The sequence below is a fragment of the Nannobrachium achirus genome, assembly GCF_963921795.1.
Source record: "Nannobrachium achirus genome assembly, chromosome: 17".
Taxonomy (NCBI): domain Eukaryota; kingdom Metazoa; phylum Chordata; class Actinopteri; order Myctophiformes; family Myctophidae; genus Nannobrachium; species Nannobrachium achirus.
In genome coordinates, this window is record NC_137824.1 from 30,482,589 (window position 1) to 30,500,393 (window position 17,805).

The 17,805-nt window shown below is 42.5% G+C and overlaps 1 protein-coding gene across 1 annotated transcript in view; it reads right to left on the reverse strand.

Moving 5' to 3' along the window:
• afap1l1a (actin filament associated protein 1-like 1a) overlaps nt 1-17,167 on the reverse strand; it is a gene marked incomplete at its 5' end in the record, with an annotated part of 55,460 nt that extends 38,293 nt beyond the window's left edge. The window contains one exon of the mRNA XM_080746014.1: nt 17,007-17,167. Within this exon, the coding sequence (XP_080602140.1) occupies nt 17,007-17,031 (25 nt within the window). The remainder of the gene's footprint in view (nt 1-17,006) is intronic.
• Nucleotides 17,168-17,805: the final 638 nt, after the last annotated feature.

The window sequence follows — 17,805 nt, forward strand, 5'->3', positions numbered from 1 at the left end:
CAACATCCCCCCGCCTTCATCTCTCTCCCTCTCTCATGATGAGAACCAGCAATTGTTCAGATGTGAGAAAAGCATAATGTGAAAATGCATGGTCAGGTGAGTCACAGGAGAGACTTGCAGTTTAGACTCTGATAACCTACGGGCAGCCTTTTATGCTCATGTAGGTTATCTTCATCCCAGCAAAGACATCAAAGCCGGACGTGACATGAATGGATCAAAAACACGCTGAGTCACAGAGAAGAAAATATAGATGGAAACAGATACCGGTATGTCATTGTCAGCTCTCCCCATCGGAAAAAAAACCTCAGGCTTATCGCTCATGTCTCGTACAACACCTAGGTGTCTGACGCGCTGTGTATGTGTGTGTGTGTGTGTGTGTGTGTGTGTGTGTGTGTGTGTGTGTGAGCGTGCACTGCACCGCGCGCACACGCTCATATAAAGTGAGGCAAACCAGATGGGTCGACAACAGATGTACTTGTGGTTTTCAAGGATTTCAGAGCAATGCTCACATTGTATTCTCTCACCAGCCTGATTCCCTATCGCGATTAAAATCCCCTCCCACTTACACCACTCCTCAGATTCCAGGCATTTCCCAAGGGTGACTCTTTCCTCCTGGCCCCAACACGGAGCATGTCTGGGCAGTCGACAGACAGCTGATATGTGCAGGGCCCATGATGAGTAAACAGAAATCACATTAGCTCATAGGTAGGAGAATATATCGTCGATGTCGGGGTGGAAACCTCATATGTCCAAAACTGTTACTTTACAGGATTCGAAGATGTGCAAGCTTGCAGTTGCACGTATTCTATATTTGCTACTTTTTGTTTGACACTGATGTATATGATGAAGTAGGGAAATTATTTACGAAACTCCATATGGAGATAAGCAGTTTCTGCCTGACAGCAACAATATGTTATAATAATACAGAGGCGTAACACAATACCGATTTCTCAAGGGGCACAAGTTCAACAAGTTCAACACCTACATACAGTAATATTCTCCTGCTATTACAGTATCTAGATTATCTTTCTTTAAAGATATTTGTTTTGGCTTTTTCTGCCATTATCGATAGGGAACACTAATCTGACAGGAAATGGAGAGAGAGAGAGATGGGGAGTGACATGCAGCAAAGGTTGTCGGGATCGAACACGCGACACACTGTCAGGCAGTAAGCTGCCTAGGTGCCAGGACTGCTACACTAGCCGCCAAGGCCAGTATCGAGATTATCTTTACATTATTTAAGATAGTCTATTCTAATTAACGGGAAGACCACATATAAAAGGGGTTTTCCTGATCAGAGATAGAGATCCATTATTTCTGGAAGTAGCTCAATTCAATCATCATCTTAACAACTAATTTCAGAGGCATACCGGTAGGTAACTTTTCCTTGTGTTTACATAAGAAAACACATTTTTTGTACCCGTTATTTCCCTCTATATACCAGCAGTTATGAGCCACTGCAGGAACACAGCCTTCTCGCTTTCAATGTTTGCTTTGCTAGACGGGGATGTTTTTGGGCTGCCAAAACAAACAGAGACTGAAAACATTAAAATACAGAGAGAGGGCAGTGTGTCTGCAGGTAAACACCACCACACTACTGCATTGGCTGATAACTGCTGGTACAGTATAGAGGGAAATGATGCATAAGAAATGCATATTATATTGTTATAATATGTAAAAACAGCGCAAAGTCACATAATATTCCTTTAATGAATAAAACATTTGAACCAATCTGTATGGTAGAGTATGTTAATACAATATAACCGGCACATCTAAAGGTATACAGGTCTCAGAAAAATGTACGCTTGGAGATCTGCTATTTTCACTAGCTTGGGTTCCGGGCAAACATCTAGTCTCTCTTTTGGGTCACGACCTGAAAAGTTTGGGAACTAGTGGTGGGAAAAAACGTTCAATTGATAATTTCAGCGAACAAATCGTTTCCGTTAGATATGGGCTTAATATTGATGACATCAGGGATCTCCATGTATGGGCATAAAATGGATTCTGTTAGAGTGGTTCCCCTGACATCACAGTGATGTCAGAGCATGATGTCAGAGCTGCAAACCCATAGACCGTAAAAAAGTGTACACGTCCAGACGGACGGAGTCAGCATGTGCCGTTTCACATACTAAACTGCGACCTTCGGTCGCAATTAATTTATGTGATGAACGACATCACTATTGGGAACCACTAGTCTATTGTACTTAACGTTATTCAAACCAGACGGCGCACCGGATTTGACACTAGGTGAGTAGGTGCGCCACCGCCATCTTTATTGTAATTCAGACATTCTTGCAATTACCTCCAGGAGAGGAAGGCAAACAACATAAAACGTTCAGATTATAGATTTAAGACAATTACAAACAGAGTATTTTAAACACATTTATTTGACATCTGAGTGATGCTACAGGTGGCAGCACATGCTCTCTCAGTTTAAAAGGATACTATTAATATGCCTTTGGTACTGTATAAAGAAAACTATTGTTTAAAGCTAACTTTACGAGATGTGTTAACGATTCATCACCACTGCGCTCTTGAAACCCGTTCAATGCAGACATTAAAAAGGAACAATGAAGATCCTTGGAGACCAATTTCTGCTCTGACTCTGCATACAATGTATGTGGCTACGGCCTACGGAGTGACTTTCCAATGGGCCAACCAGCTGTATGGATGCCCCATGTGGAGATGGACTTCCTGTTTGGACTGATGACATCACATATCACCTCCGGCCTTCTGTTTCCTCTTCCTGTCAGCTGACCTGCTTACATTGACTGTACTGTCTCTGGTGGGCCCTATTCTAGACGCACTGGATAGCGTGTTAGATGCACTTATTGTACCACACATGAATGAAAACATAATGGGGATCTGGAAAATGCTTTAAAAAGACAGGCATTTGGCCCTTGATTTATTTGTCCAATATTTAACCAGGTAGTCCCAATGAGATTAATAGTCCCTTTCTCAAGGGAGCCCTAAGACTAGAAATTACTTTCTCATGTAATGTAAGGGGCGGACAGACACAATGCAGACACAACAAACATTTTTCTCTCTTACATCATTACTCTATAACCCTTCCCCACTCTGTCCACTATGTACAGTAGTTTGTCTGTCTTTGTTGATAATTATCCTGCATATACCAAGTCGCATTTCTGTATATGTATTGTACCTCTGATAATGTAATTCTGATACAAACTGGATCACATGCCTGACTTGGGTGGCAGGTGAGTTGAACATGTGGAAACAGTTATTTGGTTCGAGGGGGAATCATAAATGGATAAGGAAGAGCGAGCAGGTCCCTCCTATTGTTTTATGGTACGCAGGAAGATGCTTCAGGTTATCATAAAATACAGCAAGCAGCTCAACACTTCATAATGTTCAGGTGTAGTGCAAACAAGCAAACCAGAGCTAAATAACTGAGAATTGCAAATATGGAGGCTCTCTATCCCAAACCCACTGACTAACTTTAACCCTGACTAACTATAATCTTAACTCATTTGTAGCCAATCCCGAGAATACTCGTGAAAAATACTCAAGTATCATATGGTGCCGATCCCGAGTATACTCGTGAAAAGTACTCTATTACTGTAACGGCGGTTCTCCTACCCTGTAGATGCGCGGAAGGTCCTGGCACAATCGCCCTCGCCGATTCATCATCATCACAGATCCACGTGCACAAAATAGTAATCCCATAACATGGAGGCAGACGGGGAATCTCATCTTTAATGTCCATTATCTCCAAAGAACACTTTCAAAGGGGAGGATGGCAGTAGATTTTTGCTAATAAAACACATGTTGAAAAGCAACGATCCGCCATTACACAACGGCATGTTGACGACGAGCAATTCCGGTGAATGACGTGATGACGTCAAACCGGAAGTGTTTACGCAATCGACTTCTGGGCTTCAAAATAAGAGACTGGCCGCTTATGGAGCCAGCGAGAGGCACGCTGGACATTTTAATCCGTTCATTTCTGTAGCACAAAATGAGTTAACTAAGTCTAACTGTAACCCTGACTTAATCCTGATTTATACTTGGTTGTGTGCCAGTGTTGCACACCTAAAATAGCTCACAACATATCACATTTTGTAAGATTGTAGATTGGCTATTTTGTCTATCAGTCTTACCTATATTATTTTAGTGCATTTGGGGGATTTAAAAAGTGATTAATGTCACTGGTTTATGAAGTAGAATCATTTTATTTTCCAAAATGTGTTTTATGTGGGGAACAAACCCATAATAAGGGTGGGGACCCCTCATTCATCCCCCATGGAGAAGCAGGCCGCTGGTCATTGCACTATTGTTTAAGCTTGGACACAAAGCTTTTCTTTTCAAAGGAAACTGATTATATCATATTTTGTCACACAATACATCCTAAGCCCATATTTGCCCTGGGTGAAGTGGATGATAAAAAGGAATGAGAGGGTGATAAATTAACTGTCACCCTGAGAGACCTCGCTGTGGAATGAACTCAGCATGTCAAATATGGTTTCTGCATTGATAAAATACGATTTCCTCCTTGTCTTTGGGTCTAAATAAGGCTATGGGTAATGTAAGATAAACAAATGCATTCGTTCAGCAACCAAGATAAACAGCACAGAAATCCGGGAGGCACTCCAAAAACATAGAAAAAGTAAATGAGGAAGGAAATGAAATAAAATGCCTTTATTATAGCGGCTAAATCATAAAAAAGCCAACATGTTTCAATGATTTAGCTCCTATAATAACGCTTTTAATTTATTTCCATTCTTGTTTACTTTTTCTTAGATTCTGGAGTGCCTGGATTGCTTTGCTGTTAAATGATTTAGCCACTATATCAAAGGCTTATTTTATTGATTTCCTTCCTTGTTGACTTGTTTTAGATTTTGGAATGCCTGGATTTTTCTGTTTATGCCGTTTTCCCATTTTCCAAGAGCACCCTACACGTTTGTGATCTAGTTGAGTATTAATACTGTACATACTGTATCCAACCAGTTATTACCTCTTCATCTCTCTTCCCACTGTAGTCAATTATTGTTGTTGTAGTTGTTGTTGTTGTTGTTGTTGTTGTTGTACTAACAACAAAGGTTCAGCAGATCATCTATTATCTAATATTTCTTGCATTGGAAATTGCATTTGAAATGTGTTACAGATTAGTATGGTATTAATATAGAGCGAGCGTGTAACAGCACTCTTAAGGGTCGCTTGGTATTTCAGAGCTAGTCTTATGACTGACGGCCCAGGTCTTCATGTGCGTCGGACTAACTAGATTTCTATCTAGTTTCTGCTGACGCCCTTGAGTCTCTTACGAATCTCTGAATCTATTACGAGTTCAAGATCTCTGAGATAGGCCTGTTGGGAGCCTTATCTATACTTCTATACGCCTCGATCACAATCTTACTAAAAGCTTGCGTCGATGCTCACTGAGTAGATTTACTTCAAACCTATAATCTCAATGATGGAGCTGGCTGAAGTAAGCTTACCAAAAGCTTACGTCTCAGGGCAATTCACTGAGCGATTATATCGCACCAGCTGTTGATTACTAAAATCTCACTTTCTTTCTTCTCAAACACTTACCTATCAGAACGAATCAGACTTATAGGAAGTCCTGTTTAAGTGCTGATTATGACGCCACACAATTCATGGTGACGCGTTGATCATTGTCATGAAGCCGCGACCAAATACGGTTTCTTTTCTACAAAATGTAATATTAATTACTGTCCGTCCCTACATTCAGAAGAGCCACTTCTCAACAAAGGGCAACAATAGCTGATGAGGTAAGATTTACATTCTTCTTCACAACCAGTTTTCAGGAGGATTTATGGAGACTTGGAGAGTACTGTTCCTAGCCCAGTACCTGCAAACAGTAATATAAGAACTATCTGGGAGTATGCTTCCCCTTCTAATTAGGGGAAACGAGCCTTTCACTGTGGGAGGCAGACATCTCGTCAAAGCCATTAGGGGGAGGCCTCGTTTGGGTGGCTGGGTCGTTTCCATGGCGACGGACAAGGAGGAATTATGGGTTGCGTTCCCTCCCACTCACCTGTTTAACTATTAACTGGCTTTGAAAGCCAGTCTAAGAGCAGCGGGTGGGGGGCGCGAGGCTTTGATGTTCATGTTTGACTGCGCATTCACGCATGCATGCACGGTACTGTGCAGTACATTAGCACACTTTGGTACACATGCACACACATAGACACAAACCCGTACACAAACATGGACACGTGCAGTGCCCTCACGAGTACGTGGCTCCGTTGCACTCCAGTAATCTGCTTCACTTGGTGTCTGGTTGCACAAGTGGGAGTGCGCACTGCACAGTCATCCTGCGTTCACAGGAGAAACACAGAGTCCAAGGTGGACGGGTCTCAGGTCAGGTCAGCACATACTGCAGCTCATTCATCCTCCTACACTTTGAATATGTTTCTGTTGTAATTTGCAGGAGGCTTGGCCCACATGATCCCGTTGTCTGTACTTCATGTTATAACTGTACATGATAACTCTTAAGCTGTGTGGTACGCATGCAGATATGTTTCTGACTGACACCAATGTGCTCTCCTTTATCAAGACACTGCAGGCCCAAGAAGTACAACTGTCATCTTGTTAGACCACCATATATTCTATCTATTCCAATTCATATCCTGTCTTGTCCAGATGACGCACATATCTCAAAAGCACATAATATGGCTTGTGCAAAGACATATTTTCTGTGTGTAACTGTTCAATAAAAAGTCAGAACATGCCGTGCTGTCATCTTGTTCTGCGAGCTCGCACTTGCTTGCAGAAGCTAAATTCAATCGAATGACTATCACAAGTCACCACCACCTCCCACTAGACGAGAGCAATGATCATCACAAAGGTTTCCATCTGTTCATTGCAGTGACTCAACTTAGGGATGGGACAATAATACGTTTATCGTGATAAAAAACACGATAATCGCATCATGGAGATTTAATTTATCGTGAAATCATCCTCCACTGGGATCAATTCACCTTTTATTTGCTGAGCTGCATATCCAGTACCACTTAAACCCTTTATGATTTGTCAAACGGACCTGTAAATAACGTACTTGATACGTCTTTTTTCACTCTCTACCAAATCTCTTTGCTAAAAAATAGCTGATCTACAAGCTCACAACGCGTCGCGTTGCTACGTGTTGTGAGCTTGTAGATCGGCTAGATTTGTGAGCATGGTTGGTCAAAGGAACCTGTACTTGATATGTCTTTTTTCACTCTCTACCAAATCTCGCGTCGTGAGCTTGTAGATCGGCTAGCAATCTTGTGTGCACGGAAGAAGCCACAAGTAGGCGGATCCGCTGATCAGTCAAAGACAAAGTCCCATCCCCGTAAATCGTTCAGACAGGGAACAATGTCAGACTATGAGTCTGAAATCAGGCTATATCACAAAGGTTTCCATCTAACGTGTGTTCATTGCAGTGACACTCTATTAGTGACATGAACTGCACTGGGCCAGGTGGTAACCGTTGTGTCTGAGCAAATAAGGTCAGGTCAAAGGTCAGAGGTCACGGAGCTGGACAGGATGGAAGTTGGACACAACACTAGTCTGAACTATCTGGAGTTGACTTTCCACTGCCTCGTCTTCCGTTTTCTCTTCCCCCTTCGTTCTAATTAATTTTGTGGCTTGCTCTCCCTTTCATTCAGGTCGTGGACGGCACAGTGGTGGTTGAGTCAGCCCGCTCTCAGACAAAGAGCCTACAGTGTTGTCAGTATTATTCAGAGCCCATATCTACCCTATGTCTTATGAGATCACTACAATGCTATGTCTCACACACACAGAAATGTATTCACATGCTGAGAGATGCTTAACCGAAGCTGCACAGACAACGGTAAGAAACGGGCGCGCGCGTACACACACATACAGGCTTTCTCACGCGCACGTATGCATGCGCGAGATGGAAAAGGGCCTGCTTTGTCTGTATCGAGGCCCGAGGGATTCATATTTGTCATGTTAATGGGAGTTTGACTAGGGCACTGTTGTCGTGGTTCGACAGAAAACTGGGACACTGTTTTGTATAAAGTATGTATATCTCATTAAACCCTCCGTCACCTTCTGCCTCTTTCTGACTGGCCACACTCCAAAATGAATCCAAAGTAAGATTAAGGGGTGACTTAAGGGTCTGTTTAAGGCCGGCTTTACACTGCAGTCCAATCCAGCCCAAATCCGATTTCTTTCAAATCTGATCTTTTGGCCAGAGTTTTCACACAGCATTTGCAAGTGACACAGATCTGATCTGTGCATTCAGACAGCGTTAGCCCAAAGCTGCTCTGCGGCGACATGCATGCTTTGGTTACCGTGGTAACGACGTAGGCGTCATGGCGTTACGTCACTACGGCGACGCTGGTTGATTACGTTCTGATTACGTTCAGGAAATGCGACATAATAGACCATAGTAAACACACGTTAATATTGTTTTTCTCTTTCCTTTTCTTTACTCTTGTGTTTCGCTCTTCTCTCTCGTTTTCACTGTTTAGCTCACGTGTTTTCGCTCTTCTCTTTTGTTTTTCTCATGTGCTCAGTGCGCTGTAATCAAATAGTAAATACTCGCGCTCTGTAATGATGTAATTTACAGCCGCGCTCGGTGACGCTTGGCCAGTTTGAAGTGGCTTGTATGTGACCTGCATATAACTCAATGGGGTGGATGTGGTTGCTGCTTTCAGACTGTGTCAGATGTCCTCAGATCCGATATGGATCGGATTTGAAACTACCTCTGGATGTGGTTTTTCAAAATCGGATTTCATGTGACCTGAATGTGACATGTTTGGATTTAGACTATTTAAAAAAAAATCGGATTCCACTTTTGAAGTGACTCAGATCTGATTCAGGCTAGATTTCAGTGGCAGTGTAAAGCCGGCCTAAGTGAATGTAATGCTCTGAGATAAGCCTTTAACCATGATGTGATAGGTATCAACTTCTATCAAGTCTTTAACCACTTTCAACCTGGAGTCCCTATTTTGGGCCCCTCGTTATAGGCAAAAATATTCAGCCATTCTCTTAAATAGTGAAAAACTCACAAGTTATGTGTCGTGACATGTTGTTGTATTGTCAGCTATTTAAAGGAGCTATAGTCAACTTTTTCATTGTAGGGCCGACACTTTGTTTACATCCCTAGTCTGTAGACTAGAATGTAAACAAAGTGTCAGTCTGACAACATTTGGCCCAAATTATTATTTTTATCATTATTTTACGCTTTTTGGGGTCATTTTTCAATAGAAACACATATATGAAGCTTATTTTTTTATAAAATATTTTCGAAACATTATTTTTATTTTAGCATCAGTTTTTCAAGAAAAATTTGACTATAGCTCCTTTAAGCCATTTCTGTGGCTCAACATCGTATGATGAAATATAAAATAGGGCTTCAGTGGTTAAATGCTGAAGCGCTCCGTCTCTCACGTTTGAACAAAGAGAGCTGACGACCAACAAGTCAGAACTCGCTCCAAATCACATCCAAAACAACAAACCAAATAGTCAAGTTGTGAGTTTATGATGACACGAATGCATTGCGAAGATATCTGTGATGTCTTTTGGAGCAGAGTCAAGCCGCATTTCATGACAGGACTAGAAAGGTGAACGCATCTCATTAGAGCCCACATCTCTGCCAGGAGGCATGCCCTAATAATATAATAGCCTTGAAATATCTACGTACAGCCATGAAAGTAGCGCGGCATGTGATTACCAGTTGTACATCACCACTGGCTGCCTCCCTGTCTCTCTCTCTCATGCACATTCATTCATTGTCTAGTTTCCTCCCTCTTTCTATCAGATGACTGCCAATCAAATTTCTCTGTAATCTGCAAAGTCTGTTAATTCCATGTGTCAATTATGATCACATCACCAGTCAATCAAAGCGTGACATTCGCTGTGTGAGTCCTCATCAAAACTAGATTAGACATCAAAACTGGATAAACAAACTTGTTATTGTGGTTAACAGGCTCCTGTTCACGCGAGCATTTCACCTTGCAGAAATTCTCAGCGCTTCCGTGTCCATGTGTGAACCCGCCGTTACAGGCTTCAAACACATAATTAACACAAACAAGTGTAAATCTAGTAACTAGATTCTAGTTGAACATGTTTTGTTGTTTCATGTTTGGTTCTCCTTTGTTGTTTAGCAAATGGATGGCAGTAAAACACCGAAAGGAGCAGGTTAGGTGAGACAGAGACAAGTTTCAGCCTTAAAACATTTTGGGTACACACACGCACGCACGCACGCACGCATGCACGCACACACACACACACACAGTCTCAAGTCTCAAAAACAGCACAAGCACATTTGTAACTGTCTGTCATACGTACTGTCTGTGTGGACACTTTCTGTAATGTTATATTATGAGTACATAACCATGGAAACGCAACAAAAAACAGCTGAGAGGGGATTGACCAATAACCCTGACACACACACTCCACACATACAGATCTCACTCAGATGTCCATGGAGTCTCTCACTGGGGAAAAGAGGGGGATTTCCACATCTATAGCTACACAAAAGGCCCTGATCCACAGCTTATGTCTGCATAGGGCCAACACACTGTACTGTACTGTACTGGACTGGACTGATTGGCTAAAAATTAAAGTAGGAGCAGCGTCTTTAAATTGTGTTAAAACACACATAATGCCTGAATGTGCATCAGTTTAGCTCTAGTCTACAGGATTAAACTTGTCAGTCTAACCTCGGGTACACTGAACAGAAATGGCATAAATCACACAACACAGTGCAGGATGATTACTGACTGAAGGAACAGGTTATCTATCAGTCGTGCTGCGTTTGCCCCCGCTAGCCTTTTTCAACCATGTTTTAATTCAGCCAGTGCAAATTAAAATCCCTGTTTACATAGAAATACAAGATTATCTGCTTTGCCTGAGGGCTGGTCTTTGTGTTGTTGAGTCACAATCAATTAGCATGCATGGTATTTAGAGCCAGTTACTGGGGCTTCTGTGAGAATAAAACGGGATTTGCATACTGTATTACCACATGTGCAACCAAGCGCGCCGCAGACACACACACACACACACACACACACACACACACACACACACACACACACACACACACACACACACACACACACACACACACACACACACACACACACACACACACACACACACACACACACACACACACACACACACACACACACACACACACACACACACACACACGCTGTGGGGTGTTCCAGTTTTCAGTGGCAGACAGGAGGTATAGATTGATGGACAATTCATGTTTATGTAGCAGACTTGTGCCTACATGAGCCAGTATGTTTTCTACTGTATATTCACCACTATGGGCCATACACTGTCTTTGTTGAGTCAGTGCCGAGTTCCTGCATGCATGCATGCAGCCTCTGAACAGTGGGAGTGATTCAGCAACAGCCAGGGTAAATCATGGACAATCCCATCGTTGAAATGAGTCTCTGAGGGGACAACCTCTCCCCTCTCACACCCACCTGACGCTCTCAGCCTTTCAGAAAGCTCATTTAACATCAGCCTGAGCACAAAACATCCATTTCATTGCTGCTCCACTTGGCTTGACGTGTGCATTTTAACAAGCTCCGTTGAGCTGGATGGTGGAGCAAACAACACAAAGCAATCCCAGACATTTCTTGACCAATAAAGACTTCAAAATCAAGTCATCTCTAGAGGCAATGATACATAGGAACACTGTAAGGCGAGGTCAATGAGAAGCAACTATATGACTGCCAGTCCGGTATGTTGACTTCATTGTGATTCTTGTTGCTACTCAAGACGTTATCCAGTTTTTCCTTTGAGAGCTCCATCTCTGTTGAGGTTCCTGTTGCCTCGTAAAAGGCTGTGCATAGCCTTTAATGCTACAATATGTAAGTATATGTCCTCTCCTGACAGAGTGAGGTAATTGTAGAACATGGGTCTTCAACAGGGGGTCCGGGACCCCTAGGGGGTCCTCAGAGTTACTACAGGGGGTCCTCCAAATCTTTGAGTGATAGAAAGTTTTTTTCTCTACTTTTTTATATTAACCACTTGAACCCTAGTGTCCATATTCTGAGAACTTTAGCCAAAAATAGCAGATCTACAAGCTCACAACGCCTCGTGCTGCGGGGCGTTGTGAGCTTGTAGATTGTTTATTTTCGAGCTTTGGTGTAGAGGGGAAAAAGAGCAGACTAAGTACAGAGTGAAAGGTCAAGTTTATTAAGTATTGACGTTTCAAGTGGTTACATATCTGATAACACAAATTGACATGAATCCAAAATACACTGATGATTGTGCTGTCAAACAGTGAAACTATGGAATCTCTGAAAAGGTTGTGGGGGTCCCTGCTTCATCTCTCTCTCAACTAAGGGGTGCTTGGCCTGAAAACACTGAAGACCCCTGTTGTAGAAGAAAGAGGGAAGGGGAGCCCGCCCCACTCACGTGTTCAAAAATGTATTGGTAAAGATGCAACGTTTTGGTCACTCGGACCTTCATCAAGCATAGCGCTCTATGCTTAAGGTAATTTAAATGATGTCCGAACTACAATCCAGTCTCCTTAAATTATTGTATTGACATTGTTCAACCAATAGGTGTGCTTCCCACCTGACTCAAAATCAGAGATTGGATCAAATATTTTTTACTTATTCAAATAAGTTCAGGATTGTAGTAGGTCTAGAAGTCATTAAGCATAATGCTTAATGACTTCTAGACCTACTACAATCCTGAACTTATTTGAATTCCTTCCTTCCTTCAACAGGCAACAAAGCAAGGCAGACTCAAATGTCAAATATGTATCCAAATGTTTCCTGGAGGAAAGTCGTGAATAATGATAACACAGAAAAGAGCAGGTAGTTCCTTGGACACCGTTTGGCCGTGACCAGCGAGTCACTTGCCACAAACAACAGGTGAACGAGTTCTCGCCTGCTTTATCATGCTTCATATCTCAGTTGACAACAGACAGGATCTAGCTTGAGCTTCCCGCAGACAGCTTTCTAGAGATACAAAAGGACCCAAAATAACCCCCAAGACAAATCATTCAGTCAAGAGAGCCAACCAGTGCGCTCAGAGATAGCAACAGGAACAGCAGGGGTGCTCCCCTGGGGCCACAATCCTGCTATGTTTCACTAAACACACATCTGAGATAGGAATTCACGCAGGCAGAATTCCTGTGGTCTTTTTTTGGTGCATTTCCGTGTGTGTGTGTGTGTGTGTGTGTGTGTGTGTGTGTGTGTGTGTGTGTGTGTGTGTGTGTGTGTGTGTGTGTGTGTGTGTGTGTGTGGGCAGGATGAGCTGGCAAAGGAGGAAGTTTTCAATCAGTAGAGTCTGAAGAAGTGCAAGATGATGGACATTTTACTCTCAAACTACTTTCCTGTACGACCTGTACAGTGACGATGAGACAGACACACCTCAGAGCTACAGGATGAAGTTAAAAGCGCCATAAACGTCACAGCCTTTACTTTTATCCAAGTGGGAACAGAACGGAAAAGAAGTTCCGTTCATAGAAGAAGTTTGCCGTATTTCCCCTCTGCTCAGCTCAAGTCATTCTAGTAAAAAAGAAAGGTCCATAAAGTTGGGCCTGATAATCACTTTCATGTGTGTACCTGCTGGCGGCAGGCAGTGGGTCTATAAAGTGCATTGGACTACAAGCTTTTACAACTCTATAAGTGATACATACAGTCAGCAACATCAGCTTGAAGTACAGAGACAAGCCACAGAAACATGTGTGGTGGTAGAAGTACTCCGATTCTTTACTGAAGTATAACACAATGTAGAAACACTCTTTTACATATTCTATATTCCAAAACGTACTTGAGTAGAGTACAAAAGTAATTTGCCATTACAGTATACTTACTGTACCAAAGTAGAAGACCTTAAAAAGTATAAAGTTGCTTCAGAATACTTCTGGGATCATTACATCTACCCTGGCTTTTATGTGCACTCTAGACAGTGCTTAAGTTACTTGGTTCAATCATTTAATCTTTTATATTCATTTTTTATCAGACACACCCCCTCCTATTTAAACCCACTGTAACGACAAACTCCATTTTAACTCCATGGTGCACTGCACACAAAAGCCAGAGCAGACGTCTTAAATTGATCCCAGAAGTGTTTCAAGTGAAACTAGAAGCAGTGCTCTTCCGAGCACAGGTCTCCACCAGGCCACACAAATCGGCCTGTTATAGCGCCACCATGAGGCTGATTTAAAAAATGTGGGGCAGAGGTTCTGAATTAGCATCCAGGGAGTGTGTGTGCTCAGTTTGGCAGCGATCGGGCCAACGGCGCCGGAGATTAGCTGGTAAAAACCAGGCCACACAAATCGGCCTGTTATAGCGCCACCATGAGGCTGATTTGAAAAATGTGGGGCAGAGGTTCTAGATTGGCCTCCAGGGAGTGTGTGTGCTCAGTTTGGCAGCGATCGGGCCAACGGCGACTGAGATTAGCTGCACACAAACTGCGAGGACACACGGACACACGGACACACGGACACACGGACGGACGGACGGACGGAAGCACGGACGGACGGAGGGGAAAACATACTCTCCCTCAGCCTTCGGCTGGTGGAGACAATAAGGCAGTGTCTCTGCAGGTTAACAAAATAATAATAAAGAAATAATAATGTAATTCTGCAAAGTAACTAGTAACTATAGCTGTCAAGTGTCAAGTAATTGTAGTGGAGTAAAGCGCCATTCCCACCGGACGCTATAAAGATACAGATAACGAATCACGATATGTCGGCGTTCACACATCAATTATGAAGGCTTTATCGTTGTGGTGTGGACGCTGCCATCCATTTAAATTGAAAACAATATTTTTTTATCGTTATCTTATTTCCTAGTGGGAAAGGGCCTCAAGATATTTGGCAGAGGTAGAAGTATAAAGTATTACAAAACGTTAAAAGAAAAAGTACCTCAAAATTGTACATAGGTACTTGAGAGTGTAGTTTAGTTAGTTTCCACCACTGCATAAGGGTCTGGGGGTTCAAACGGAGACAGTTAAAGGAATGCAAGGAGGGTCAGTCAGAACTTGACCTGCTTCATTGGTCATGCCATTTCTGACCAGATCATTACACCCAGGACCTGCAACTTTCACGTTCTATTTGTTTTTGGTGTCAGGGTGGAACAATGTTGGACTGTGTGTAGTTACCACTCCCAGCAGTGACACATTTTGTGTTTGCAGCCATGTTAATACAAAGTTCTACCACTTTTTCGAGTCACGTGTTCAAATACTGGATTCTGATTGGCTAAATTCCGGAGGTTATGAGAGGACAACTGCCGCAAAGACTTGTCCGAGATCAATGCGCCTCAGTGTACATCCGGGGACTTCAGGAGGTAGTCGGAACACCTTTCCCCCAACCAACAAATGAAGGTCGCAGCGGTCCTATGTTTACTAACGTGCGTACTATCGTCGCCGATTTATTTGGATCCAATGCAATCCGCCAACTTTAAAGCCCCTTTTCTCTGAACCTATGCCTTTCTGGAAGCGAACAGCCTCTATTTACGGCCGGAACGGTGCTTTTAACTGACGTTAGCTTAGCTGTAAGCTAGACGCATGGATTAGTATGGAGTTGGCGCCATCTGTTGGTGAGTAGAAGATGTTGTTGGTGGAACTATCTGCTGTCTCGCGGAAGTTTTATAGGCAATAATGATTGTAACTTAAGATCCTTGCAAGTTACAACTATGTGTTTTCTTTCATGTATAAGGGAAAAAGTGGTAGAAAAGCTATTTACCACTCGGGGTCGGACATTATGCTCTGATAATGTCCTGTGTTAGGGTGTTATCGGACTCGGCTTCGCCTCGTCCGATAACACCCTAACACAGGACATTATCAGAGCATAATGTCCTCTCACTCGGGGTAAATTGCTTACGTAATAGATAGGACTCCTGAGATGCGTTTTTATTTTTTAATATAAGAATACACTGCCAGAGATACTCTGTGTCAATTATTGCCATGGTTGAGAAACCTCAAAACATCTCATCTCGACACCCCATCTATTTGTCTTGAATGAAGATGAATGAGATTCACTTTCTGCAATAATAACCAAGCTCTGCATCAACATTTGGCTTTCTACCTCTCCAAAGCAGCTAACAAAAGACCAAAGGATATTTATTTACACTCCGTCAAAGTGCATAATCATCGTGTCTCGGATGTTTCACAATGAGAAGAACCCCATTAGGAAGTCAACATCGTTCCCCTTCATGGGTGTTCTCGTGTTCTGACATTGACATTGATCCTGACAACCATGGATAGTGTTGAGAGAGACAGAGACAGAGAGAGAGAGAGAGAGAGAGAGAGAGAGAGAGAGAGAGAGATGTTGTTATTTCTCCTAGTCCTGTAATATAAAACAAGTTACAACATTGGTTCTCAAAGTGGGGTCCAGGGGGTCCCCAGATAAATGATAAGTTAGGAACCAAATAGACCCTTATGGGTCTGTAACTCAGAGTGTACAAATGGAACCAAATGGACCCTTATGGGTATGTAACTCATGTAACTTAGAGAGTGTACAAATGGAACCAAATGGACACACTTGTACACTCTCAATTAACATTGATTTTACAATATACATTGGGGTCTCAGAGATAGAAATGCCAAATTGGTCAATCACTTCTAGAGCAGTAAAAATCTTCTCTTATGGGGGTCCCTGGCATATCTTTTCAAATGGGGGTCCGCGGGCTAATACGTGTCAATTTGGGGGTCCTTGACATGAAAAGGTGTGTGTGTGTGTGTGTGTGTGTGTGTGTGTGTGTGTGTGTGTGTGTGTGTGTGTGTGTGTGTGTGTGTGTGTGTGTGTGTGTGTTTTGCGAGTGAGGGTCAGAGATACAGAGATAGACAGCGGCAGACAGTCATCATAAGGTGGGAGTCAGAATAAACCACAACTGGGCGCACTTTGCAAACATTCATCAATACTATTACAGTAGGCTACACCACGAACAATTCAGCCAGTGCGTGCAGTGCAACCATAGGAGTGCAACATAAACATCCATAATCCATAATTTGCATGCAAAAACACGCACGGTACAAGTGCTCGTGCACCAATATCTGAATATACGAAAACCAAAAATACAGTGACTCACATTTGGCTTTGCTGCCGGTGTCCATTTGGTCTGATTCAATGTGGAGTGTTGCTTGTTGAGTATCATCCAAATACCCGCTGTGTGAAGTTTAGTGCTGCTCCATGTGTGTCGTGTGCTGTGTCACTGAGTGTGAGCGTGTGCGTGAGTGAGTGAGTGTACTTGTGCGTGGAGGACACGCTGCCGCTGACAGCCACGGTTGACACATTTATTTCACGTCCAAAAAGTTTAGGAACTTTTACAATCTGCAGGCAGGCGGTCCAACGCTGCTGGCTCTGCTGGGTCCTAAAGCCAGTTATTGTTATAACACTGTTTCTCAATGGAGTCCGGGGACCACCAGGGGTCCAACTTGGGCATAGCAGTGGGCGTGGTTTACTGGTGTCCCACAAAAAAATCATTTTCGCCATAGACTTTTACAAAAGTATTTATATTAATTATTTTAAGCCTAAAGTTATCCCCTGAATCGTGACCATAAAACCTTTGATTCTGTGATTTTGATTTTAAATTGATAAACAAAGGGTATTTATTAAATGTAGTACATCATATAATTACATTTTATTTAATTTTTTCTTCCACAGAATCATTGGCTTGTTTCTAGGCTTAGAATATTGATATAAATACTTTTGTAAAGGTCTATGGGGAAAATGAATGGGATATTTTTGTGGTAGGTCTACCAGTAAACCACGCCCACCGCTATGCCCTGGCCTAGTGTTAAACACTGAGGAGTTTATAGTGTGAATTGTAATAATAATAATAATTGTCGTAATAATAATGATGATGATGATTATAATTGCGACCGTAG